This window comes from Aspergillus terreus, genomic scaffold (genome assembly GCF_000149615.1).
Source record: "Aspergillus terreus NIH2624 scaffold_2 genomic scaffold, whole genome shotgun sequence".
Classification (NCBI taxonomy): domain Eukaryota; kingdom Fungi; phylum Ascomycota; class Eurotiomycetes; order Eurotiales; family Aspergillaceae; genus Aspergillus; species Aspergillus terreus.
This window is the reverse complement of record NT_165925.1, coordinates 340994-366593: the sequence shown is the minus strand read 5'-3', so window position 1 is coordinate 366593 and position 25600 is coordinate 340994. Positions and strand designations below refer to the sequence as shown.

At 53.0% G+C, this 25600-nt stretch overlaps 11 protein-coding genes across 11 annotated transcripts; 6 read left to right on the top strand and 5 right to left on the bottom strand.

Moving 5' to 3' along the window:
- Nucleotides 1-275: 275 nt before the first annotated feature.
- Nucleotides 276-3743, top strand: ATEG_01112 (ATP-dependent protease La; the record flags this gene model as incomplete). The annotated part of the gene is made up of 3 exons (XM_001208477.1): nucleotides 276-3252; nucleotides 3308-3525; nucleotides 3579-3743. 3 exons carry the CDS (start codon nucleotides 276-278, stop codon nucleotides 3741-3743), a joined length of 3360 nt encoding a protein of 1119 aa, XP_001208477.1.
- Nucleotides 3744-4358: 615 nt separating this feature from the next.
- On the bottom strand, nucleotides 4359-4778 carry ATEG_01111 (uncharacterized protein; the record flags this gene model as incomplete). The annotated part of the gene is made up of 2 exons (XM_001208476.1): nucleotides 4359-4415; nucleotides 4464-4778. The coding sequence occupies 2 exons, from the start codon at nucleotides 4776-4778 to the stop codon at nucleotides 4359-4361; spliced, it is 372 nt and encodes a 123-aa protein (XP_001208476.1).
- A 697-nt stretch (nucleotides 4779-5475) lies between these two features.
- Nucleotides 5476-7176, bottom strand: ATEG_01110 (uncharacterized protein; the record flags this gene model as incomplete). Its single annotated transcript, XM_001208475.1, has 3 exons — nucleotides 5476-6879; nucleotides 6935-6955; nucleotides 7006-7176. The coding sequence occupies 3 exons, from the start codon at nucleotides 7174-7176 to the stop codon at nucleotides 5476-5478; spliced, it is 1596 nt and encodes a 531-aa protein (XP_001208475.1).
- A 548-nt stretch (nucleotides 7177-7724) lies between these two features.
- ATEG_01109 (phytanoyl-CoA dioxygenase family protein) lies at nucleotides 7725-8609 on the top strand (the record flags this gene model as incomplete). The annotated part of the gene is made up of 1 exon (XM_001208474.1): nucleotides 7725-8609. The coding sequence occupies one exon, from the start codon at nucleotides 7725-7727 to the stop codon at nucleotides 8607-8609; it is 885 nt and encodes a 294-aa protein (XP_001208474.1).
- A 2686-nt stretch (nucleotides 8610-11295) lies between these two features.
- On the bottom strand, nucleotides 11296-11910 carry ATEG_01108 (ankyrin repeat domain-containing protein; the record flags this gene model as incomplete). The annotated part of the gene is made up of 1 exon (XM_001208473.1): nucleotides 11296-11910. The coding sequence occupies one exon, from the start codon at nucleotides 11908-11910 to the stop codon at nucleotides 11296-11298; it is 615 nt and encodes a 204-aa protein (XP_001208473.1).
- A 3007-nt stretch (nucleotides 11911-14917) lies between these two features.
- Nucleotides 14918-17388, top strand: ATEG_01107 (protein kinase family protein; the record flags this gene model as incomplete). The annotated part of the gene is made up of 2 exons (XM_001208472.1): nucleotides 14918-17199; nucleotides 17274-17388. 2 exons carry the CDS (start codon nucleotides 14918-14920, stop codon nucleotides 17386-17388), a joined length of 2397 nt encoding a protein of 798 aa, XP_001208472.1.
- A 700-nt stretch (nucleotides 17389-18088) lies between these two features.
- On the bottom strand, nucleotides 18089-19596 carry ATEG_01106 (CobW family GTP-binding protein; the record flags this gene model as incomplete). The annotated part of the gene is made up of 5 exons (XM_001208471.1): nucleotides 18089-18448; nucleotides 18509-19028; nucleotides 19247-19274; nucleotides 19307-19390; nucleotides 19452-19596. The coding sequence occupies 5 exons, from the start codon at nucleotides 19594-19596 to the stop codon at nucleotides 18089-18091; spliced, it is 1137 nt and encodes a 378-aa protein (XP_001208471.1).
- Nucleotides 19597-19826: 230 nt separating this feature from the next.
- On the top strand, nucleotides 19827-21398 carry ATEG_01105 (Mob1 family protein; the record flags this gene model as incomplete). The annotated part of the gene is made up of 2 exons (XM_001208470.1): nucleotides 19827-20060; nucleotides 20157-21398. The coding sequence occupies 2 exons, from the start codon at nucleotides 19827-19829 to the stop codon at nucleotides 21396-21398; spliced, it is 1476 nt and encodes a 491-aa protein (XP_001208470.1).
- Nucleotides 21399-21791: 393 nt separating this feature from the next.
- ATEG_01104 (HIT family protein) lies at nucleotides 21792-22431 on the top strand (the record flags this gene model as incomplete). Its single annotated transcript, XM_001208469.1, has 2 exons — nucleotides 21792-21851; nucleotides 21913-22431. 2 exons carry the CDS (start codon nucleotides 21792-21794, stop codon nucleotides 22429-22431), a joined length of 579 nt encoding a protein of 192 aa, XP_001208469.1.
- A 275-nt stretch (nucleotides 22432-22706) lies between these two features.
- On the bottom strand, nucleotides 22707-23174 carry ATEG_01103 (HD domain-containing protein; the record flags this gene model as incomplete). The annotated part of the gene is made up of 1 exon (XM_001208468.1): nucleotides 22707-23174. The coding sequence occupies one exon, from the start codon at nucleotides 23172-23174 to the stop codon at nucleotides 22707-22709; it is 468 nt and encodes a 155-aa protein (XP_001208468.1).
- A 450-nt stretch (nucleotides 23175-23624) lies between these two features.
- Nucleotides 23625-25441, top strand: ATEG_01102 (uncharacterized protein; the record flags this gene model as incomplete). Its single annotated transcript, XM_001208467.1, has 2 exons — nucleotides 23625-23861; nucleotides 23912-25441. The coding sequence occupies 2 exons, from the start codon at nucleotides 23625-23627 to the stop codon at nucleotides 25439-25441; spliced, it is 1767 nt and encodes a 588-aa protein (XP_001208467.1).
- Between the last annotated feature and the right edge of the window lie 159 nt (nucleotides 25442-25600).

Below are 25600 nucleotides of genomic sequence, written 5' to 3'. Positions count from 1 at the left end.
GGAGAAGGAAATCAATGGAGCTTTAGAAGCTTCGAGTCGTTCCGGCTCGAAAAAGTTTCCCGACCGGAGAAACGATGCGCCGAGGGGGAACCAACCGATGATGAAAGAAGAAGCCTGCTTCGGTAATCAGTCACTCTCACTTTCTCTCTGTCCATCTGCTCTATCTCTCCATTCTTATCCTTCATTCTCTCCTGTATTATACCCTCCCATAAACACGCCCTCCCCTTCCCCTCCCTCTCCTCTCGCATTCGCTCGCATCCGCCCCATAATATAGCATGCTCCGCGGCCAGACCCTCCCCTGGAGAGCCGCGCTCCAACAAACACCGCGTCAGCTGTTCATTCGACCTTCGCTAGCTGCACCGAGATACAATGTCGTTGCTCGATCCGTTCTAGTCCCATCGCGTCTCTCCCGGTCGCTTCCACCGGTCTCCCGACCCTTTTCCTCGAGCTCCATCCGCCGAAGAGAGAAACCCCCGCCCGGAGACGAAAAGGAGGACCCGGAACAGAAGGATCAGAAAGAGGAAGTCGAGGAGAAGGATGCTGAGCGTCCCTCAGAACCCCGGCGAAAGCCAATTGAGCAATCGGGGAAGCAGGGGTCGCCTGACTCGGGAACTCCGACATCGGGATTCGCACGACGGAAGGAAAGATCGGCGGGAGAGAAAGAACAGCGTGCTCTAGAGGAAGATTCGAAGAAGGAAAATAACGCGGCCGAAGGAAAAGAAGGAAAAGCAAACAATGATATACCTCCGTCCCCTATACCGGTCAGTGGTGGCGGCTCGGATTCCAAACCCAGCGGGGCGAACAATGGAGGCAACGAAGATGGCGGAAAGAAGGGGAAGAAGGGGTCCGGTGAGAAGGCACTTCAGAAGCCATCTGTACCAGAGGTGTACCCCCAGGTGATGGCCATCCCTATCGCCAAACGTCCGTTGTTCCCGGGTTTTTACAAGGCCATTACCATTCGGGACCCCAATGTGGCCACCGCGATCCAGGAGATGATGAAGCGGGGTCAACCGTACGTTGGTGCTTTCTTGTTCAAGGATGAAAATGCCGATGGCGATGTGATCGAGAAACTGGACGACGTGTATGATGTCGGTGTTTTCGCCCAGATTACTGCTGCGTACCCTCTTCGCGGGGAGGCCAGTGGCGTCACCGCCGTGCTCTACCCTCATCGTCGCATCAAAGTATCCTCACTACTCCCCCCTAACGACACGAAGCCCACACCGACTGCGGAAGAGAAGTCCACCGAGAAGCGTGGCGATGTCGTCGCCAGTTTTGAGGAGGGGGCTACGGATCTCGCACCGAAGGATCACTACGAGCCGACGTCGTTCTTGCGCAAATATCCTGTTAGCTTAGTCAATGTTGAGAATCTCGCGGAAGAGCCCTACGACAAAAAGAGCGCCATCATCCGTGCAGTGACCAGTGAGATTGTGAATGTCTGCAAGGAAATCGCCAGCCTGAATCCCCTGTTCCGTGACCAGATCTCCGCCTTTTATACCGATCAGTTCCCCGGTAACCTCAGCGATGAGCCGGCCAAGCTGGCAGATTTCGCCGCAGCCGTGTCCGCTGGAGAACTCCACGAAATGCAAGAGGTTCTGGAGCTGATGAACATCGAGGAACGACTGCCGAAGGCTCTCGTTGTGTTGAAGAAGGAATTGATGAATGCGCAGCTTCAGTCCAAGATCTCCAAGGACGTGGAAGCGAAAATCCAGAAGCGGCAACGGGAGTACTGGTTGATGGAGCAGATGAAGGGCATCAAGAGGGAGTTGGGCATCGAGTCCGACGGCAAGGACAAGCTGGTCGAGAAGTTCAAGGAGAAGGCAGAGAAGTTGGCTATGCCTGATGCTGTCAAGAAAGTGTTTGATGAGGAAATCAACAAGCTGGCTCATCTGGAACCTGCTGCCTCAGAGTTCAATGTTACCCGCAACTATCTCGACTGGCTGACTCAAATTCCTTGGGGCCAGAAGAGCGTGGAGAACTTTGGAATCAAGCATGCAACCAGTGTTTTGGACGAGGATCACTACGGGTTGAAGGATGTCAAAGATCGGATCCTCGAGTTCATTGCCGTGGGCAAGCTCCGTGGCACGGTTGAAGGCAAGATCCTGTGCCTCGTGGGGCCTCCCGGTGTTGGAAAGACTAGTATTGGAAAGTCGATCGCTCGCGCCCTGAACAGACAGTACTATCGCTTTTCTGTGGGAGGTCTGACCGATGTTGCGGAGATCAAGGGTCACCGGAGAACCTATGTCGGGGCTCTCCCCGGACGTATCATCCAGGCTCTCAAGAAATGCCAGACCGAGAACCCTCTGATCTTGATCGATGAAATTGACAAGATCGGCCGGGGTCATCAAGGGGACCCGTCCTCTGCTCTACTTGAACTGCTTGACCCGGAGCAGAACTCGTCCTTCTTGGACCACTACATGGATGTCCCAGTTGACTTGTCTAAAGTTCTCTTTGTTTGCACTGCGAATGTCACTGACACCATTCCCCGTCCTCTCTTGGACCGTATGGAGCTCATTGAACTGTCTGGCTATGTTGCCGATGAGAAGATGGCGATTGCTGATCGCTATCTTGCCCCAGCAGCTAGGGAGCTGACCGGTCTCAAGGATGTGGACGTTTCTTTGACCCAGGAGGCTATTGAGGAGCTTATCAAATCCTACTGCCGCGAGAGCGGAGTGCGAAACCTGAAAAAGCAGATTGAGAAGGTTTATCGCAAGGCCGCTTTCAACATCGTTCGGGATCTTGGTGAAGACGTTCTTGCCGAAGAAAAAGCTATCACGGATGAAGGCAAAGCGGCGCAGGAGGAAGCCAAGAAGGAGGAAGAGACCAGCGATGCTGATGCGTCTCACGCTGAGTCGGAGAAGTCGACTGCTGAGACGCCCCGTGTGGCGTTGAAGGTCCCTGAGAGTGTGCATGTCCGTATCGGCAAGGACAGCTTGACTGACTATGTTGGTCCTCCGATTTTTACCTCTGATCGATTGTATGAGACGTTCCCGCCTGGTGTGACTATGGGCCTCGCGTGGACTAGCATGGGAGGTGCGGCCTTGTATGTTGAGTCCATTCTGGAGAACGCTTTGACAGCCGAGTCTCGCCCGGGCATCGAAATTACTGGCAACCTGCAGAACGTGATGAAGGAATCATCCCACATCGCATACTCTTTTGCGAAGTCGGTGATGGCTCGTGAATTCCCGGAGAACAGATTCTTTGAAAAGGCGAAGTTGCATATGCATTGCCCGGAGGGTGCTGTTCCGAAGGATGGTACGTCGATGGAATCTCCCAAATTATTGCCTAACCGCAAGACTGACCTGTTTAGGACCCTCGGCCGGTATTACAATGGCCACCTCTCTCCTTTCCCTGGCGCTGAACCACCCTCTCGATCCGACAATTGCCATGACCGGTGAGTTGACGGTTACTGGAAAGGTGCTGCGTATTGGTGGACTCCGAGAGAAGACTGTTGCTGCTCGCCGTGCTGGTGCGACGAAGATCATCTTCCCTGCCGATAACATGTCCGATTGGCTGGAACTTCCTGAGGTGAGCATCATATCAATGAGTTCCTCTCCAAGCTGAAATCTAACGTCTTGCAGAACATCAAAGAAGGCATCGAAGGCCATCCCGCGAGCTGGTACTCCGAAGTGTTCGACATCCTGTTTGCCGACCTGGACAAGAACGCTGCCAACCAGATGTGGAAGAAGCAGCTCAAGGAGGCCCCGAAGAAGTCCAAGGAATCTCACGAGGAAGAAGACGACTAAGGTGATATGTCGACTCTCTTCGTTTGATTTGGTATATAACTTTTTCGTTTTCCCCAGCAATGCCCCAAGGGATTTTTGCTTTTGGTTCCATTCGGGTGACATACAGGGCGTTTCGGGATGCATGACCGGAGTTCCGTATCTCTTTCTTGACTTATGTTACCAATATTCCCTCCATCATGTCCATATCATTTCCATGTCATAATCACTGTCTATCCCAAAGCCCCAGGACCGGGCTTTATGTGAAGGCTGTGGATGCGATAGATGCAAACAACTCAGCTTTCTTCCGAAGCTTCGGTCCTCGGGCTGTTGGACGCTGGACAGATACGATAGAATTTTTCACGCAGTTACTCCACTCTGATAAGATGAAGGCCAGAGGGTGTCTAGAGCAGTAGATGGTGTATGCTAAACTGTGGCCGGGGTTGTTGACGGTGTCAGTTTCATGTATATATTTCAAGTACCATATGAACTGGAACACGTGGCCTGAGCGTTTCTCTGGTGTATTCAATGCCAATGTCCCAGAACTGAAATCCAGGAGACTAATCTCCAGACGGTCTTATTTAGATTCTTGATCACGGCTATCTTGAAGCATGGACGCCAATTGCATCCCTACATGAACTATTCATAATAGTAAGAGTGTGTACGATTGATCTCGCCCTCCTCGTAATCCAAAGCCTACAAGGGAGTCAGTCAGTCGATATCGGAATGAGGTCTGTCACCTACCAAATTCTCGACAAAATAGTCCATTATCTCGTTCTTTTTGATCAAATTTTCTTGCTTTGGTGAAAGAGAATCCTCTGAAAAGACCCGCGCAGAATCAAAGTCGATCCACAGTACTCTGTCCAGATCACCTGAGGAGACCATCATATTTCTCGGCTTGGGGTCTCCATGCAGGATCCCAATATCATGAAACTCATGGAGTATCTTCCGAAGCTCATCCAGCCGGCATTTCGAGTAGTTTCCAAGACTTAGTGGCTCAGCCCCCGGAATATGCTCGATAAGAATGGCATTTGGAGGCAGCTTGTCTTCAACAAACATATGTAAGTCTGGCCAAAGCGTTGCCTGTATGTTTGTGATTGTTCCATAGAAATCGGGAACAACCCCCTCGACCAAAGAATCCTTTCGCTTTTAGCCGACGGTATGCGGTGGATTCACGAACGAAGAGATTCATTTCGCGGTCTGGAAGATCCCATTCAGATGGGCCTCTGTCATGGAACTGATGCTGTTAGAAGGGTCTAAATTAGGGGCAAAGCTTACGTACCACTTTCATGAGACAAGTTGTCTTATGGATAGCTACTTTGAAAACGACTGAGTGTTTGGATTCCTGTAACTTTTCAAGGAATGTTACGTCGGAAGCTTTTGCTTCGTCCAGCCCGTCAGTCATGATTCTATGCAGATAGGAGGTGTATCAGGAAAAAGTGGCGTATATTGCAATGTGAGGGGATGGTCGAATGTGCCAAACATTGCCTGAGAGCGCAGCTGCAAGAGAGAGCGTAAGAAGGTGAGCCCCGTGGGACTGCAGATACCGTGCGCAGACAATTCTCACACCCATCATGCTAGCATCACATTAAAGTTACCAATACCGCACCCAACTACGCCGACTTCGTGAACGACATCTGTAAAGGCACAGGGCATTTCCTATCGAAGAGCACATGAAGTCAATCTTAACCTCCATTACTAGTCCAGTATGTAAGTTAGAATCTCGAACATGCTTGCACCTCCCCATCTATATGGATCAATGGCGCCCAACGTCTTCCTCTGCAACATCAACTACATATCTCTTGAATTTGCGACTAGGAACTCGCCTCTCAAACAGAATATCTAGCTCCTCGAACGTCCTGCTCTTGGTCTCAGGAAGGCAGAAGAAGCAGTAAACGGTGCAAAGGAGACTCAACCCGGAGAAGAGGAATCCCAGTTTACCACGCCAGTTGCCTTCATCCTCGTTCATAGCATACGGGATGACCACGGAAAACACCAAGGACATGATATGACAGGTGACCGTGGCCAGCGCAATGGTCACGCTGCGGAGCTTTGCGGAGGAAACCTCTGCCAGCAACACGAAGCAGAATGGACCGACAGTAAGATCGTAGACAAAGTTGCATGCTAGAATCAGTGCGCACTGCGCCCAGACCGGAGTGGTGCTATGATTTCGGGGTGCCAGGTCCAACGTGCCGATCACGAAGAGCGCCACGGTCAAGCCGGCACACCCCCAGAGATAGGCCGTTCGGCGACCAATGTAGGAGAGCAGTGGCCAGGCGATGCAAGTGCCCAGAAAGCCGATGGCGGTGACGCCGACGTTCATCGAGAAGGCATTGGCCGTGTCGAGACCGGCCATCTCGAAGAAATATACCGCATAGTTGATGAAGAGAATGTTCCCTGTGAGGGCTTGCATGTCGTATGCCATGATGCAGATAATGAGACGGCGGAGGTTAGAGCCCTGAAAACAGGCTAGGTACTTTGGCTTGTCGCTATACTGCTGGAACAGCTCCTCCAGCCGTAGCGTCTCCTTGATATGGGCCAGATTTAGGCTGACATCTATACCGGGGGTTGCTAAGCGGCGGAGAGACCGCTCTGCGGCTTCGTACCGGCCTTTCTTGCAAAGCCAGTAAGGAGGGTCTGGGCAAAAATAGATAAACATGAGGATGACCACAGGGAGAGACCACTGGGTCGCAATGGGAATTCGATAGGCGAAGGCGTTGTCCAGACTGTCAGTGCCTTTAAGGATCCCGGATGCAATGAGCTGGCCCATGACGAAGCCAAGGTTGGTGATTGACGCTGCGAATCCGCGTAGTGACAACGGTGTTACCTCACCGACGTAGGCGGATGCACATATAGGGTAGAATGCAATGGTAATTCCATTCAGAAGCTCGCCAGCGAATAACTGGGGAGAATTGTCACTGAAGAATTCAATGAAGAGTATGGCAATTGAGAGCGTGGAACAGATTGCCATCATGATGCGAGGGCCGAGGCGGTCGTACGCCCATCCTGAAAAGAGGGCTCCAACAATACCACCCAGGGGATTTGCATAGTTGAAGGCAGAAATCCACCGTGCGGGAATGACATAGTTCCCCTGGTATTCGTAGCCAAAGGTCCTCTTGAATGGCTGGAGACCCACCAATGAGCCCACGATTCCTCCATCCTATGCCACATTAGATGATAGACCGGACAAAAATCGGGAAAAGTGTGCGACTTACCATTCCTTTGAGAATGGTGGCCTGTAAAGTCAGTCTGGGCTTGATCCCGGTAGGGTGGAGGCTGGACACACCAAGTTTATGTAGATGGACCACATAACGGCGGGCCAGTATAGTCTCATTGCTTCCCAGAACCCGAGGGAATGCTCATACTCAGTGGACCGAAGACTCTTTTCCGCTTCATCTGTCACTGCGCCGGTCGACCGAAGGGACGTGTTATCCTTCTGCTTTTTGATATCAGACATGATGGCAGGAATGAAGTGTGCTAGAAGAGCCGTGTACGATCTAGGTATTTAACACAGCATTACATGCGAGGTTGCATGTGGTTAGGCGTCGGTATTTATCAGGATTGGCATAGGCAATACGATAACCAAGGGCAACCTCAACGATAAAAGCATCCAGTCAGAGAGAGGTTGTTTATCATGCTGTGCTGGTGACGATGCTACTCTACGGGGGTTCTTAGTTGGTATACCCCATGTTGATTCGCCCTCAGGACGGAGTATAGTATGTGTAGTCAGCTGATGTCTTTCCTAAATGGGAAACAGCCACAGCCCTGTGTAAGGCTGCTCGCAGTGATTGGTCCCCGCATTGTCGATAAGATTAGGTTGCTTGATTGTGTAACCCTAGCCATGCCTCTTGAGGGCAGAGGAAGGTCCAGGCGGAATGTACTCCGTAGCCAAGGACGCTATTATAAAGAACGGTCCGATTTCCCCATTTGCGCTATCTCCGGATAGCAACCAGCAGCATTCGTCTCCTCATTCACTAGACGGAATTATCATTTCTCAAGTTGACCATGCCCGAATCAACGATGCCGCAAATTACGATGATCGAGCTCACACCTGAGGAGCTGACATCCAAGAGCATCGGCTCTCATAATCTCCAAAAGTCCCTGGAGGCTTTACACCGTGACGGCATCGTGGTGCTCAAGAATGCGGTTGATCCAGATCATCTGGATCGGTTGAATGCCCGCATGGTGCCAGAGGCAAAACAACTGTACGCCCGCACAGAAACCCATCGGAACTTCGGGCCAAACACAGGGAACATCCAACAGGAGCCCGTCTGTGAGCCTGAATACATCTTCGAAGATGTTATCGCCAACCCCTTTGCCACCTCCGTCATCGAGGGCATCATCGGGCCTCACCCGCAGCTGAGGTTTTACAGTGCAAACACTGCCTTCAAGGCGACCGCACGACAACCAGTGCACATTGACATCGACTTTGACATGCCGAGAATGCCGTTTGCGTTCTGTGTTAACATCAATCTCGTGGATACGTCACCCGAAAACGGCGCGACAGAGGTGTGGCTGGGCAGCCATATCGACACGGACCAGAGTGTGTTGGACCATAGTGTCAAACACAAGCAGGTCAAGGCTGATTTGTTGGAAGCGAGGCGCAAGATCAGCCCTGGAATACAGCCCGGGTTGCCCAAGGGCTCTCTGGTGATCCGTGACTTTCGTCTGTGGCATGCCGGAATGCCAAATCAAACGGACGATCCCCGGGTGATGTTAGTGACGATCCAATTTGCTAATTGGTACCGAAGTGAGCAGAAGCTGTTGCTACCCAAGAGCCTCCAGGGCAAGGTCAACTTTGGGAGACTAGTTCCATGTGTGGATTGGGTTGACGACGGATATGACTATCTGAAGGGGGCACACACTCATGACTTTTCGTTGTTGCCTTAGATGCATACCATCTGCCATAGATCACATATCAAGCATAGCTATCGGACTATACACTGAGTAATCTGCTACATATCTTCGTTTGATGTCGTATGCTTAGAAGGGTGTTAACCCCATTGGGGCCACAGTTACAGAGAAAACCTAGCGAAATTCCCAAACTCACAGTTTCCTCACTCTCCAACAGTTGAATCAGTTCTTCAAGTGCATAATTCTGAAGTAACCGCAGAGTTGTCTAGTCAACCTCGCAATGCAGAGGAATCCGTTATTAAGTAAAGTGTCCCCGCACTCTATTCGGACCGAGTGTGCGGGGAATGCGGGGTAATGATACACTATAGTTATCACCCTACCAATAGCTAGGTTGTCTGGGCGATATCCTACGTGCAGCGTCGCAACGTATTGATATCGCTTCGTCGCAGCTCCCTCCAAGCTTACGGGAAGGATGGAAAGACAGGAGGAACTAACAAGAAACACGAACGCAGACATAATTCTTGTACCGTAAGTTTGCACAAGTTAACCCCGTGGCCAGGTCCATTACATAGAATTGCTCCATGGCAATGCCATAATTTTAAACAGTGCCTGCGGGGATAATATCATCGATGACAATTATATCTGTTATCGGCTTAGGTCGCTAGAGTTAGAAGCAGCGGCGTTAGTAATTGCAGATATGGCGTGTTAAGAAGGCGCACACAGCCAGAGGCGGCACAGGTTTGCTGTGGCTGATGACCAGCTGTGGTTGACGCCACTGATTTGGTGGAGACCCCTGACATGGCTGAGACTCCTGCTGAAGTTGGAGATGAAGTTGTGGCTGAGACGGATATGGATTCATTGCTGACACAGACAAAGTATCCAGGCTGTAGACCCTTGCAGCCGCTGGATATGGAGCTTTCGGTTGTGTTAGAAAGGCCTCAATACGACCAAGAGGTTGGATGTGTCTTACGGATTCCACGAATAGAACTGCTAAAGCGTATAGTTCATGAACCTATCTTGGATGGTGTAGCAGGTATCGTCGCTCTGCACTAGGTAGTACATTGTGCAGGAGGATACAACTCCACTCTGCGTTGGCGCTGCTGTTCCTGAGTACGTCAAGGTACCAGCCGGTGTCGGGGTGGTCGTGGTGCTGGATGCGATAACGGGGTCCTCAGGTCCTTCGACACAATAGATCCAGCCGAGGGACAAGTCTCATGAATATGGCACCGAAGGGTTCTGTGCTTGTTAGACAGAATATACTCCAAAAACCCACTTCGAGAACGCACCCAGGCATAGCGCCAAGAGACTCAACGATAATTGCACCATTCTCCTACTGGGTGACAATGCTCAGACTTGGAAATGTTGTTGACTTCAGTCGAGTGAAGAATGGTTGGAATATAAAACCGCTGGGTTTCCTCTACTGTCTCATCCAGGGGTCGTCCTGCTCCCAGATTCGGATACGAGTGCCGGATTCTCTCCGAGGCCATTACAAGTGAACAGAGCGGATACTCCGTACCGTACCTTGCCCCTTGAGATCTCGAGATTTAGAAGACTGGTTAGCGGGTCGGTAGATTACTGTCTCCGCCCGACCTGCCACCCCTGCACACAACGTCTGGACTCCGGAGCGGGATTGGAACTCGCATAAGCGGTCTCACATGATGATGAGTTCTAATATCATTATAAATCGCTTCATTTAGTAGGTAGTCGGTTCAAAATCTCAAGTCCTTCGCACCTCCATCATTGGCGGTAGATTTACTAGCGCGTAGGTAGCGGAAGGGACCTAAATAATGACCCACTAGGTCTGTGACTTAGTCCCTTTAGACCCATCCTTATACCCTGGGTAGGGCTGTGATTGATCTGAGACTAGGACATACTGTACCAAATCCGTTTAGCCCGGAGCCATAGAGGCTCTGTCAATAATACCTCACCAAATTTTGATAACCGCTCTTGATCTCATGTGTGACGTGCAATGAGGCCAAGTTGTACTTCTGCAACTTTCGTACCTCATGGCAGTTCATGCTCGAGATTCGTGGATACGAAAGGTCGCGAAGGGGCTTTGACTCAGCCTCTTTCGATACGGGGCTTGACTCTCAGTGTTAGCCAGAAACAAGCTTGAGGGGAAGAACGGTTTGGGGGATCGGACGAGGCGGGATCATTTGGCGGTCTGCCACAGTCCTATTCACAAGCTCCATCTACGGAGTAGATAGTGGGCCCATGCTACGGAATACAACCCTGCGTATTGACCGAGTCCGTGTCGGTGTTTTTCGATAGTTTTCGACTCAAGTATCAAGGGGTAGCTTCCGTGACCCACAATTAACCAAGATTAAAGCTTGAAAAGCAGAAAGAAGAGCAAGCTCTAGATCGATCGGAATACTTGCTGAACGTGGTCCGGTGGTAGAAATCCCGGCGCAGCCGACCATCCCCGAAGGACTAGTGCAGTAGCACTTTTCGGACCAGGCGAGATTTAGGCCCACGTTAGGGTTCCACGGAAGATGCGGGACGCATCCAGAACTAGGAAATTACTAAGGCTTGTCTATCATGAATAAAGCAAGTATGCTCGATCTATGTGATACACCCGGAACCTTAGATGATGCTGGCACAGTGCGACTGATGAACAGAAAGGGAAACAGAACCACATGAAAGAGACAAATGAGAGAGAAGTGTAACAAACATGGTATATACGAACATCTAACACGTAGAAAGCGACAGGGAGAGTGCTTCGTTAGGTCTCCAGCTCTTCCTCTTCCTCTTCATCTTCCTCCTCAACTTCCAAGTCAAATTGCATAAAAGAAGCGGGCAGCTTTTTACGACAAAGCCCGTACTCATCATCACTATCCCGGTCTTCCTCTTCCCAGTTCCTCTTGTCCAAGTCACCAAGTTTAGCAATGGTGGCGCCCCGAGACTCCAAGAGATGCACCATATATCGGTCATTTCTCTTCATAGCAGCGAAGAGTGCAGGGCCCCCAAATTCAGCAGCATTTAGCTCACTATAGAGAAGAAGTCGAACCATTTCCTGATTACCGCGCAATACAGCTAGCTTTAACGTCGTATCTTGTGGACGCACCCCGTGTCGCACCAGTACAGCCGCGATATCGTGCCGATTATCCTCAACCGCTCGGTACAGCGGTGAGGGTGCGTATAGCTCAGCCTTTGCTCCTCGCTCCAAAAGCAGCTTCACGAGTTCCATATGTCCGCACTTAACGGCCATGAACAATGGTGGAGGGTCAATGGGCACATATCCCCACTGCCGGCTTTTAATTCTTGCCGGTGGTGAATGAGCCCGTTTCCCACGGTAGAAATTAACCTGCGCCCCACTGTCTAGTAAGAGTCGCACCATGTCGGAGTATCCACCGCTCACAGCTTCCACAAGGGCATGTTGGGATGTTCATAATACTCTGGACGCTATAGCCTTGTCGATAGAGGGGGTGGTTGTAGACATCCTCCCAGTAATCTGCATCCCGTCGCCGCATCATACATCCCGTGTCCTCATCTTCTGTTTGCAAATCAGTCGGACTGAACGGTGGGTGGTCGTCTTTGCTGGCAGCACGCAGCCCATTGAGTAGATGGTGTGCATGAGAGAGGTTGTTCTTCTCAACGACCAAGGAGAGTGCGGCCCCTTCGTGATATTGTCCATCGAAGCGGTATAGAGACCCAACTAGTGCGCTGTATAGGCTATGATTTGCCTTCAGCAACGCGAACAGGTCTCGTTGGCGGGGAAGAAAGGATGCAATGATCCAAAGAATCTCGTTAGGGAGACAAGTGAGGTCCATCAGGGCGAATGGGAGAAAAAGTTGATCTGATAGTGGGCTCAAGGAGCATCCAAGATGACAAGACCTCCACGCTAAAATAGGCAAAGAATGTCAAAGTGGACTAGCTTTGGCGTGCCCTAACCCGTAAAAATGACCCATTCTGCCACAGTCAAAAAATATTGTCGGCAGGAACACTCGGGACATTCGTTCCTCCTCCCCAAGCGGGTATGTTTTGGCTGTGCTAAGAGACAATATTTCAACATGTCTAAGGCTCCAGAGAGAGTCCACAAAACAACCGCGGATGATACTGCATACTATGAAATCCGCCTGACTAAGTGAATGAACTTAGAAGGCAGCAAATGGATGGCTCGAGATTAATTGGGTTATACCCGTCAACGTGGAGCTTTATGGGGCCGCACGGCCATATGGCTTTCGACCTATTCCTTTGCTATAATGACTGTCAGTATTATCCAATCCGATGCTGAATTTGAGAACCGGTTTATACAAGCCCATTTATTTCCAGCTCAGTCCTGGAAACGAATCCCGTGAATAACAGCCGACTTGCAATATCGCTTACTCTCGGCCAGGGAAAACACCAGGGTCCCCCGAACAATAGAACCGCCATTTATGATCACCTCATATCTCACCACTATAGGACCGAGATAGGCTGGTATAAGTCAAGGATGCTGGCTTTCAGAGTCGAGGACCGTTGAAGAGGATATAAAGCTCTAACCCAATTAACCGGTAAAAGACGATATTATCTTTGTGCCCAGTTCAAAGGGAAGATCAGGCAAGGCAATCGTGGTCGATTATGATCACGGGGCGATAAGAGGTTGTTCCAGGCCGATATAGAATACTAATAACACTGCAGATGCACATGTAGGGGACGCGGAAAAACCACTCTCTATTGGCGAATTTTAGTCTGTTCTTGTTGATGGAAGCGCGTCCCACGTCATGGATGCAACCGTGTCACTCGTCATATCATTCACGATAGGGGTGATTATCCCCATTAGAACATAAGAGATAGCCCTGTGGAATGAGTAAGGGCAGTGTCATCCTGCAGCCGGCTACATTTGATGATCCACATGCAGGACTTTTGGTGTCGAAGGCGGGTGGTGGGCGAGTCATCAAGCGACGTGAGCCTTGGAAACGGTCTATCGAACGTCGATTGGCAGTTTCCATGCAGTAGTGAAGGGTCAGTTCTTTCATGGTTGGTGCAGTCGGGCCATTTGTCGACGTTGAGAGGGGATGTTCTGGCGATTGGACGCATTGCCAATGTTGAGTTGTTCGCGAAGCATCACTTTGAAAGTCTATTGTTGATGGTCGTTGTGGTTGTCTGTCGAGAGTCTAGTATGGGTGGAGATATCTGTATATTCTTGACTCGATATGGAACAAGAACTCTCTAATCACCGTTGGACAGCCCGAGGACTGCGTGGGATTGGCAGTGAAGAGATAATAATTGAAAAAGCAAACAAGCAGAACTGATTGCGTCTTTAAATAGGAGTGATCACGGCTTCTTCCAGAAGGCCTTTGGGCTGTGCGTCTGCAGTAGTTCGGCGATATCAATGGACATGGAGGGACGAGAAGTCCGACAGTTATCGCCTGGGGGAAGGCGTTGATAATCTCTGTCTCTTGCCCTCCTTCTTTCCATCTCTTCAAGTCTTTCTCTAAATCTGCCGACAGAGAAGCGGTCGAGATGGTGGACTGAGGTTGGATAATTCAGGCACTTGTCAGGCCGCTCTGCATCTCCACCTCTTCCTCTCTTCCTCTCTCTCGCTCTCCCACCCTTCCGCTCTCGCCCTCTCCTTCCATTCTCCTTCGTCGTCTTCTCTTGCATCGACAGTCTCCATTGGACGGGGGGCTTCACTCCTCATCCCTGTGTAAAGACGACATATCATCCCCATGCATTGGATCCATCCGTCTGACTCGTCTGGAGTATTATCTTCTGAACTATCCACTCCATCCGTCACAGCCACAGCCACAGTGCTTCTTTAACGACCGCTCCGATCTGAGATCCATCTCGCATACGGAGTACGTCCGTCGCATCCAGAAGAGGAATCCCCTCCGACTCTCGCAATCATCCCCGGTCGTCTCTGTTTATATCGGTTTCTCCATGCCTGTCGCACCGGATCCCTCCATCCAAACGGTTGCCTTTCATGCTCATGAAGCACACGCACAATAACAGCCAGTTCCTGCAATCGTAACGCTGTGCGACCAGTGGGACGGTAGAAGCAAATCCTCGCCGACAACTCAAATCCTCACCGACTTCTTCCAACGTTTTGTGTGGGTGAATTTCTTTTCTTCTCTTCTTCGCTTCTCGCTTGGGAGTTGGTTGGGTTCCCCTTATGCCTTCCCTATATTCCTCCTGAATTAATGGTCTCGCTATTTCGTGTGGGATTAATTATTCGTTCCAATCTAATCGACCCGACCAGGGGCAGAAAAAAATTCTCCGGTCTTCATATGGACATCGCCGTCCCAGCCACCGAAGCCTCCCGTTTCATTCCTTGCTCAACAACCCGCCCCTCCTGAGTCTGACTCCAACTTCTTTTCTTTTTTTCCTGCTCGCCCCCTCCCCTCAGCACCCATCCTATCCGGATGGCCGTCTCGATCGCCGACGATTCCTGTAGCCCAACTCGATCCCTGGGTCTGTTGTTAGACCCGGACGTGGTCGAACCCCCGCGTCCCAAACAGAGCATGTGGCATCGTCTGGGTCTGCGCAGATTACTGGGTCGCGATGATCGCGATGGTCGTTCTCCGTCCCCAGCGGGCGCCATTTCCCCTCCCGCTCCGAACCACTCCCACAGTAATAACTTGACCCGTCGCCTGTCGCGCAAAGTGGGCGTCGGCCTCCCCAGATCCACCACCTTCAAGCGTCAAAACTCGGAACGACGAGACAACCTGTCCCCGCTCGATCCCGAACCCCGTCGTGCCGTCTCCGCCGACCGTCGCACCCTCAGCGCTCAGCGAACTAGATCCCCACTGCCCTCGGCGGACCCCAGATTATCTGCCCCGGAGGTTCCCTGGCGCGGTTCCGACGAGACCACGGTTGAAACCCCCGCCGAAGCGAATAAGGACCCGGATCTGACCTCGGAATGGAACCTATGCCCTGACGTGACGGATGTGCCCGAGGAACCGCCCTTCGAAGACAATATCGACATGGAGTTGGAGAAAAGGTGGATTTTGAACCTGAGCATGCACTTTAGGGACCGCTCCGAGCGGGAAAAATTCTTCGTCACCTATGCCGAGGCGCCCAACCGATGGCGCAGAGTCACCATCTCGTGCGACTACCGCGCCGCCCCACCCGATTCCCTCGAGCAAGATCTGAAGGAACTGCGCTACCAGCGAGATAAATGTGCCCGCATCTACGAATCGATCCGCGAGTCTCTCCCTGAGATCCAGTTCTACGATACCGTAACGAATCTCAAACTGGAAACCCGCGATGGTCGGCTGCACGTTCACGTCACCGAAGATGTCAACGAAATTATCCCTTATCCGCCAATCTCGTGCATCGGTCACCTTCCCGAAGCGCGACTCGTTCCCGAACGTTGCCTACATTTTGAGGCGCATCTGTCGGGGTTTGTCTACAACGTGAAATGGGATGGACGGTCATACATCAAGAAGGAAATCCCTGGTCCCGACACGGTGGATGAGTTCTTGTACGAAATCAACGCGCTCCATGCGCTGCAGGGCAATCCGAATGTCGTGCAGGTCGAAGGCATTGTGGTGGACGATGAACAAGAGGTTGTGAAGGGCTTGCTGATCACTTACGCGGAGAAGGGTGCGCTGGTCGACATTCTCTACGAGGATCGCGGCACGATATCCTGGGAACGTCGGGAGCGCTGGGCGCGCCAGATCGTTCAGGGTCTGTCGGAAATTCACGAGGCGGGTTATGTCCAGGGGGATTTTACCTTGTCCAACATTGTGGTGGACGCCAACGACAATGCCAAAATTATCGATATCAACCGTCGCGGATGCCCCGTGGGTTGGGAGCCACCGGAAATCGCGGTCAAGATTGAAAGTAACCAGCGCATCTCAATGTACATTGGCGTGAAAACGGATCTCTACCAGTTAGGTATGACATTATGGGCCCTCGCGACGGAGGAGGATGAACCTGAACGACAGCCACGGCCGTTGGTCTTGAACGAAGACCTGCCGGTACCGGACTATTACCGTCGAGTGGTATCGATTTGTTTGAGCACGGTGCCCCAGCACCGGCTATCGGCCAAGGAACTTCTGAATTTCTTCCCCCGCCATCCCTTTGCGACAGAGTGGGATTCGTCTTTGTATACGCGACGCGCAGGCGTCGGCGTAGGACTTCACAATGGCGCCCTCCCCTTATACAACCCCCAAGTTATGACAGCGTCTGCCGCTCTCCTTAATCTACGGACAGGATCTGGGGAGGCATCAGGCCACTCGGTCGATGATCAACCGCCGATAGATAGCGAAGATGTCCCGGTCAACAACGACCATGACCTATTGCCGCCAGGAGAAGCATCCCCGGAGAAATATGCAGACAGACAAGCTCCTGCGACCGCTGCGACAGAACCACAACTGGCGGAACAACGGCGTGATAGCATACCTATGACGCCAGTTGGGCTTGAACCCTGGCTTCAAGAATGTATACCGTCGGATGCAAATGCTCTCTTGGATCCCATTGTTACAAGTCTCGACCAGTCTGAAGCTTCCCGCGGCAACGAAGAAGATATCGACCTGGACACTGAGGGTGGACCCCATTGGAGGTCCCTGGTAACTCGGGCGCCTGAGACGATACCATATAAAGTAGAGCCAATGGCTGGGGATCTCGCAGGCGTGGGTAGCCACGCAACGTGTTCTTTTGGGCAGTACACCACGAGTGACTTGTCACCGGGTTCCGCACGGTGCGATGAATCGCCTGTGTCTTCCACCACGACACACTCTACGGAGCCACATTCAGCGGACTTATTGACACAAGACCAAACATCGTCTGGGCCTGGGCGACCACGCTCCGTGTCCTCTTTGTTGGATTCCATGCTTCCAATCAATCCTGCTTTCACCCTGTTGGGTCAGAAACCCGCGGAGAGCCCTGAAGCTCGGTTCTCCCCGTTGACCATTCGGTCTGCCATGGGATACCCGAGAGAGATGCTACAAGAGCATACATCTTATCTGATTGATTCGCATTTGCCAATCAACCCTGCATTCAATGAGAAAGCCATGGCATCTGTATGACACGACATGCAACCTACGGCGACAACATGACCGACGAAAATTTGCATCAAGCCAGCCCACAGCCAGGGCTGAACAGTGCGCGATATCCCTTTTTTTTCTTCACACTGTACCGATATCAACCTTGAGTTTCTAACGTGCGTCCGCGAAGAGTGCGTGCGAACATGACGGCGAATTGGAGTTTTACGAGAATGCTGGGTCCTCTGATGGTTATTTTGGCTTATTGGCTCTTTTCCATCTCACGACAGTGACTGAGACTTCCTCGGTCTCATACTTGCCCCTCTCACGATCGGTTCACGATATACGAATGATGATTGTTTTGCGTCGGATTCTGTTGATTGAGTTACTTTCTTGTATATTGATTCTTGTCGATATATTTTTTTTTTTCTGGCCACGGTTGTATTAATTGGATAATGATGTATCGGTTTTATGAGTCTAAGTATGGAGGTAGTCCATCTTTGCGTAGATCACAATACCAAATGCATCGGCAAAAGTTCTTGATAACAGGTCCATGTGCGTCTCTGGTATAATCATCTACTTGTATATCATCCATATACTGACTTTTTAATCGGCGCGCTCCAGGAAGGCTTCAAGACTCCGTTGCCATGGCTGCGCATCCGGACCTAACCCCCTGCCGATGAGGACGATCTTACACTGCATTTTGCGTTCAGCTGCCGGCGCAGATTCCGAGTCTCGGATCTCGAAGACGTCTCGAACAGCCTGAATAATCTTTTCTGACCCGTCCTCTGTAACCAGGATTCCCTTCAGCCGATGGATATCGAAATCCGTCGGGTGAGAGTCAGGCACTGACGGCCCGGCCGAAGGAAGGGTAGAATCCCACAGAACGGACTGAAGCCAGGAGTCTACTCGGGACACCTTGTCGCTCGCAATGGGAGGCGTAGTAATCGCAATGGTGGAGATGGCCTACACGTGTTAGCGACTGCATGACATAGCTTGCAGCGGAAAGGGTCTAGCGCCACCCACCGGGTCAATATGGCTGTGGCCCTTCTCTCCGAAATCCAGGCTGGCCAGATGCTCGTAGGCATGCAGGTCTAGCACGACGCCCTCGATTTGCGGCGTCTTGCTGTGATCCGTCACATGGATCTTGGCGACAGTGTTGATCGCCGCGATGCGTTGCCGCACGGTTTCGAGCTCCTCCGGCGTGACGAGGTCCACTTTGTTGAGGATGATGACGTCCGCGTGCGAGATCTGCATGTGCGCCATGGAGAGCACGGGGCCGGTGTGCTCGTGCGCGTGCTCGTCGTCCTTTTCGTGCGCGGAGACGGTCTCCTCGGGCGTGGGCTCGTCGAGCAGATGCAGGATGTTTTTGGCATCAACGAGCGTCACAATCCCGTCGAGGTAGATCGAGCTGCCGAGGTTGTCGTCGACCCAGAAAATGGGCGCGATGTTGCCGGGATCAGCCAGCCCGGTGGTCTCGAGCAGGATGTAGTCGAAGGTGCCGCGGCGTTCCATGAGAGACTCGATCGCCATCACGCCGGAGTCTCTGCTGGATGTTAGTGCGGGTTGTTAGGGGATGTGTGGCGAGACGCTGTACTTGACGGAACAGCAGATGCAGCCGTTTCCGACTTCCATCCATTCGGTGACTTCCTTACCGTCTTGGTTGACGGTCAACGGTTTCTCGATATCCGTTGCTTCTTCCGTGTTAGCCATACAAGCTCAGCTTGGAACCGCATCTTTGAAATTTCTCCAGGCATGTCTTACAATCTCCGAATTCTACAGTCGAGGTGAGCTATAGTTCATATTGTAAGGAGATTGACAAACCATTCATGATGACGGCGATCTTCTTGCCGTGCTTCTCATTCAGAATGTAATTCAACAGAGTCGTCTTCCCCGCTCCGAGATAGCCTGCGACACTGTGAATACTCGCTACTAGTCTATGAATCCATTGACCAGCGGTTGAACACACCCGTTACCAGAGTGATGGGCACGCGATTCTGCGCGGAAGTGTCTAACGAGGTCGAAGGCGTGATGGACACATTAGGGTTCTCCGAGTCCGGTAGCTGCGACACATCGACCAGCTCGGGAGGGGCATCTTCATCGTCCAAATCCATGATGCGGGTTGTATAAGATGCACGAGGCGCTGGACGTCCTTGAGATGCGGAGAAAAGATGACGTTGGCGGAAAGTCTTCTAGGGCTTAGGGCAGCCGTGGGTCATGCCTGGAGCTCCTCCGCCTTCTTCCTTCCCGTCTGTCCTTATCTCTCTGTTTTCTTCCTCCCCCCAGCTTTGCTTTTCAACAGTATATTAATTCCCTATCCACAGCTCCTCTGCTCCTCTCCGTTATGGCTGCTGCGGGTGTCACCCAGTCCAGCTCCCCGCGTTTACCCAGTCCTCCTCCATTTACAGAAGTCCAGATCGGCCCCAAGTCGCCCTCAGTCGGCGAATCGTTTGGCAAGGATGCAGAAGAGATCCTAGGCGCATCAGCAAACGCCGATGATGCTTCGACTCGTCGGATTCGGCCCGGTACAAAGGCTGTGGACATGGCGGCTGGCCCTCCATTGATTCCTCTTTCGCAGGTGAGTGTAAACAAAATCGCCAGCCACCGGGATTCTTCCGCGAATGCAGCGCTGACCATGAGCCCGCCGGGAAAACAGCTTGACTCCCCATTCCAGCTACAGGAACACCTCAAAGCGCTGTATAACCACTACACCCGCCCAGAGGGTTCGGATACCGTCGTTCCCATTACCCGCGACGTCGCTATCGAGCTGGCCCAACCCCCCGAAGGAGTTGACCGATCGTTATGGCTCTACGAGCTCTGTCGCTTTCTGACGATGAAAGTCAACAACCTGATTATCGCCTTCTTTGCCGAGGAGCCCCCTTGCTCTTCGCAGACATGTCCGGAGATGCGCGCGTCGGAGTGGCAATATCTTTGCGCCGTGCACGACCCTCCAAAATCCTGTTGCGCGATTGACTACTGCTGCCATACGCTTGATTGGGCTACAAATATCCTCACATCGCCAAAACACTTCCCCAGTCGGCTGACTCTGGGATCGGAGTCCGCAGGAGGTCCTCAGGCCAGCTTGCGACACTTGACCAACATCTTCCGACGGCTGTACCGCATCTTTGCACATGCGTGGTTCCAACATCGCGAGGTATTCTGGGAGGTAGAGGGCCACGATGGGCTTTATATTTTTTTCAAGACGGTGTGCGACATGTACCATTTGATTCCCGAGGACAATTACACGGTTCCCCCGGAGGCGGAAGGCATTGATGCGCAGTCGGCAGCGCAGGAGGAACCAGTTGACATGCGCCGGATGACCATCTTACGCAAAGAGAGCGAGGGTTCGCTGAGCGCCCCTCTTGACAATATCGAACCGTCATCCATCACTGGAGCCACGACCCGCCGCCACAAGAACAGCCCGTCCATTAGCTCGCGACCCGTCACGACCATCAACGAAAGCGCGGAGGACGAGGAGCCGAGCAAGAAAACAGAGCCTTCCACAGACGTAACTGAGACGGAGACCAAGGAACCGGAGACGCAGGCGGCTGTTCCCGAACCCAGCGAAGAGCCTGCACAAACTCAGGACTCGGCGGTAGACAGCACTGGATCGCAGATCACTGTTTCGGAGGTACATGAGGAGGAAGATGCACCAAAGCCTGCCGAGCAGGAGCCAGAAAAGATGACCGAATCGGACGAGCCGACGCCGGCCGCTGCAACTGCCGTTGTCAGCGAAGACACCAACGAATCACCGGCCGACGAGGAGACAGCCACTTCCTCAGATGCCCCTGATGCCGAGCCTGAGTCGGAAACGAAGGAGGCCCCTAGTGAGGACCAAACTCAGATCGAACAGACCGAACAGACCGAAAAAACCGAGCCAACCGAGCCCCAGGCCGAGCCCGCAAAGGAGACGTAATCGATGTGCTTGAGCGTCACCACTTTCTGCACTGCTTCTTCATTCTTCATGACCTGTCTACTATGGTTGTAATTTTGGCATTTTCTTCACGGTTGACGACGTTGGCTTTCTATCGACAAACAGGTTTCCAGATGTGTAATATATGATCTGCGGTCCTAGTGAATAATGATACCCATTAGCTAGTTGTTGGCTGAGTGTAGTCGGAAGTGTAGACGTTGCGGATTGGGCCATGCATGAATTGCGGAGCGATGACGGAGGTCCAACATTCCTAAACCTCCGCTCCGCACCTCCGACCTCTCTTCACACGTTCATTGAATACACGCCATTCCTTTTACTGAGAGGGGTCAAACAACCGCGACAGTATACATGACCGCCACCAATCCCGATACCGCCATGTCCATCGCCCTCAAAGGAGCCCCGATCCATTTCGGACCCTTCCTCGTTACCTCACAAGTACCTCCCCCGCCACACCCTCACCCTCCACGACAACAAAGCCTCTTAACGAACCAAACAGGTCTTCTACCAAACCCCCCTTTCCTTTGCCCTCGTCAACCTCAAACCCATCCTCCCAGGCCACGTCCTCGTCTCTCCGCGCCGCGTCGTCCCCCGCGTCACGGACCTCACCCCGAACGAAACGACAGACCTGTTCCTGACTGTCCGGCGCGTCGCCCGCATGATCGAGCGCGTCCACGGCGCAACGAGCCTCAACATCGCCATCCAGGACGGCGTCGACGCCGGCCAGAGCGTGCCCCATGTGCACACGCATATCATCCCGCGGAGGAAAGCCGACCTCGACCATCGCGGCGGCACGGACGCCGTGTATGATATGCTAGATGGGGAGGAGGGGGACCTCGGACGGTCGTATGCCCAGCGGGATGGGGAGGATGGGCGCCGTGGGTCTACGTCGGCGCAGTCGCGCCGGACGAATTTCCCGGCTGTGGATAATGAGGAGAGGAAGCCGCGGAGTATGGAGGAGATGGAGGCTGAGGCGGCATTTTTGGCGAGAGAGATGAAGAAGGAGGCGCTTGATTAGGGGGTTGTGATGCCTGTACATTATAGATAGATAGATTGTATGGAGCGTGTTTGGTTGACCTGTGTGTGTAGCTTGATCATGTATTCTATTCTAGTTATCATGGGGCCGTGAACGCCTCATTTCCACCGCTGGGGGATAAGAATATGTGGGAAGGAGGATGCGAAAAGGAACCGAAAGGAAGGAAAACAGTACAGTCGTAAGCCATCAACGCCATCAACATGGTACTCGTCCATCATGCCGCATAACAAGCCCCATCTATGATGAGCCACCTTCGTTCATGCATTTGCCTCCTTCTCCTCGGTCTTCTTTTTCCAGAACGCCTCCCGCTCCTGCAGCACCGTCGCAGCCCATTCCTTCACCTCAGGCAGCTGGACGCGACCCGCGACATGGCAAAACTCGGACAAATCGACGGAATTGGCGCGCTCGTACTCCACCATCTGCAGGAGAAGCTCCATCTTGTCGATATCATGCACGAACTGCGCCTCCAGCGTCTTGTTCTCCTCGTACTCCTGGAACACGTTCAGGATCTCCTGGCCGGTCAGCATGCCGCCGGGCACGCCACCGAGCAGGTTCTTCGCGATGTAGTCCATCACGTCGGCCTCGCGCCGCGCCTTCTCGACCTTGGACACCGGATCGACGGGGGTGATGTCGCCGACGAGCGACTCGGCCATGTCGTGGATGAGGGCCATCTTCATGCAGTGGGGGAGGTTGAGGCGCGCGGCCAGCGTCGGCGGGGCCAGCATCGTCATCACCGACATGCGGTACATGTGGTCGGAGATGGATTCACCGCTGGTGATGCCGAAGCGGCGCCATCCTTCGCGCTTGGTGGTCTTCAGGCGTTCGAGGAGGTGGTAAAAAAGGAACCGGCGAGGGCGGAGTTTTCCCTCTGGCGGGTGCGAGAGAAGTCCGAGAAGGACTGTTTGGTTAGCTTGCGGCGGGAAATGGAACGAAATTGAGGGCGGATTACCGGACTGGGTGGTCCAGAGAGCGTTCGCGGGAGTCTCCGAGCCCATGGTGTCTGGGGGAGTGGTGGTTGAGAGGAAATGGAGAGAGAAGAAGGGGAGAGAAGAGGTAGAAGAAGCAGGTGCAGGCGGAGAGGAAAGATAAGCGGAATCTTCCCGGACCAAACAACATCTCCGCCTTTGTTGCTCCTCCGCCCCATACAAACAACAACATCAACAAACACACGCACCATGCAGGCCTCCAAACCCCCTCCGCGACCCAGAGCACCGAACTGGGAACCTCCCTCCTCTTTGGCTGTCTTTGTGCGCAATCTGCAACTCCTACAGCTTGACCGCCGCCAGGACTGGCCCGCCATCTCCGTGCGCTCTTTGTCCCCCGCGTCGCATAACCAACGTCAACGTTTGAAGGCCATTGAATGGGCCTTATACCACCTTGTTGCTCTGTGGGATCCCGAAACTGCTCGCGATGTATGCTCTCACCAGTTCTGGACATTCCAACGCTGAAACTGACTGGTCAGAAACTCCGACCCTTCTTCCCACCCCTGGAACCGCTGCAGTCGGTCAACCTCCGCGCCGCCCTCTTTCGCGTTTTGTCCGACTTGAAAAAGAATGGCGACCTGGGTAGAGAAACGATTTTGCGAAAGTCTATGCTGGACGACTGCAAAGGCGACAAATTCGACGAAATTCTGGCTGTCTTCTCCACCGCCGTTCTGCGCAAGACCCTCGCGACGTCCTCGGATGACCGCCTGCGCAATGTCGCTGTCGCCCTGGCCACGGCTCCTGGCTTGACCCGTCAGGAATATCAGAACATTGTGCCGCTTATTCTCGCCCATCGCGTGTCCCTGAAAACTATCGGAGACCGCCGCAACCGAGTCCATGCCACCCACGAGAAGTTCGCCCAGCTGCTGGGTGATAAGAAGGTGCAGCTGGACGAACGGTCAAAAGAGAACAAGACCCCTACACCCCCAGCCGAAGACTCTGATCTAGATGGCCTAACCCGTGAGGTCCAGGCCAACTGGCTAGGCAGCACGGAGTGGGCCACCACCCTCCTCGAAGGTGGTGCGCGCAGCAGCAGCGATGCCTTTCTGGAGCTCCCGTTCTCTACCGCATGGGCCAGAGCCAATGAATCTACCGTCGAGGACCTGACTGTCGGCTCCACGTCAGACCTCCTGGTCGACCTGGAGTCCCGCATTGTGCGACAGCGTGCCCGTCTCCACCGATGGCGGCAGTATCGGAACTCCATGCGCAAGCATGAACGCGTGGAATCGACATCCTCAAACAGCAACGTGCCCCTGGTGTTCCGGGATCATCAACCCCTGACCGTCGCTAGTGTTTCGAAGGCCGTTCGTGAACCCGTCGAGCGGGTGTCCCTCAAAGCTGACGACCGCGCCCTGCTGTTCTCCATGACAGAGGCCCTAGCCCGCATCAATGGCTCCTCACACACGGCTCGGACTGCCCTGCGCACCCCTGCGGTAGATACGCCCCGTCGTGTTACCCCCGAACCAACAAGACTAGCAGGTTCTTCTGAACCCGAAATTCCTCAGATTCGCGAGGACCCTCCCCACGATATAAACATTGACGGCGCTCCCATGGACGACCTACCCCGTTCACCGAGCTCTGGAGGGCGCGACACCCCGGAACAAGATATCCACCAACCCCGTCGCAACCCAGCCGCTCTCGTCGAAAGAACCCGCAAATCCATGTCTCTCCTGCCGCCGCCCAACCCCAACCCGCGTCCACCGCGGGAGAGCCTCGGACCCCGTCGTCCTCGCGCCTCCTTCCCGGTGAACCAGTTCGAGACTCCGGAGAAACAGCACCCGCACGCATATGACATCAGCCGTGCATCGACACCGCGGGACGAGCTGTTCGAAGAAGAGGCCGAATACTCCAGCGTCTTCAAGTCGCGACCGCGTGTAGCGCATAGTCCCCTTGCGTCCCCGGCGGTCCATGTCGATCCCATCGAGGACTTTGGTCTCGATGCTGGAGCGGGGTCTCATGACTTGGAAGACGAGATGGTGGATTCGCCACTTGCTAGACGACACAGGTAGCTGGTAGATGATGTACATATCTTATATTAGACAGGAATGTCACGCTTGTGATGATTCTGATTTATTATTACATATCCAGAGCGCCCTGTAAACATACACTATACTCCATAACCTCATTACCGTTCGTTTTATGTAACCGTCCATTGCCCATAACACCGC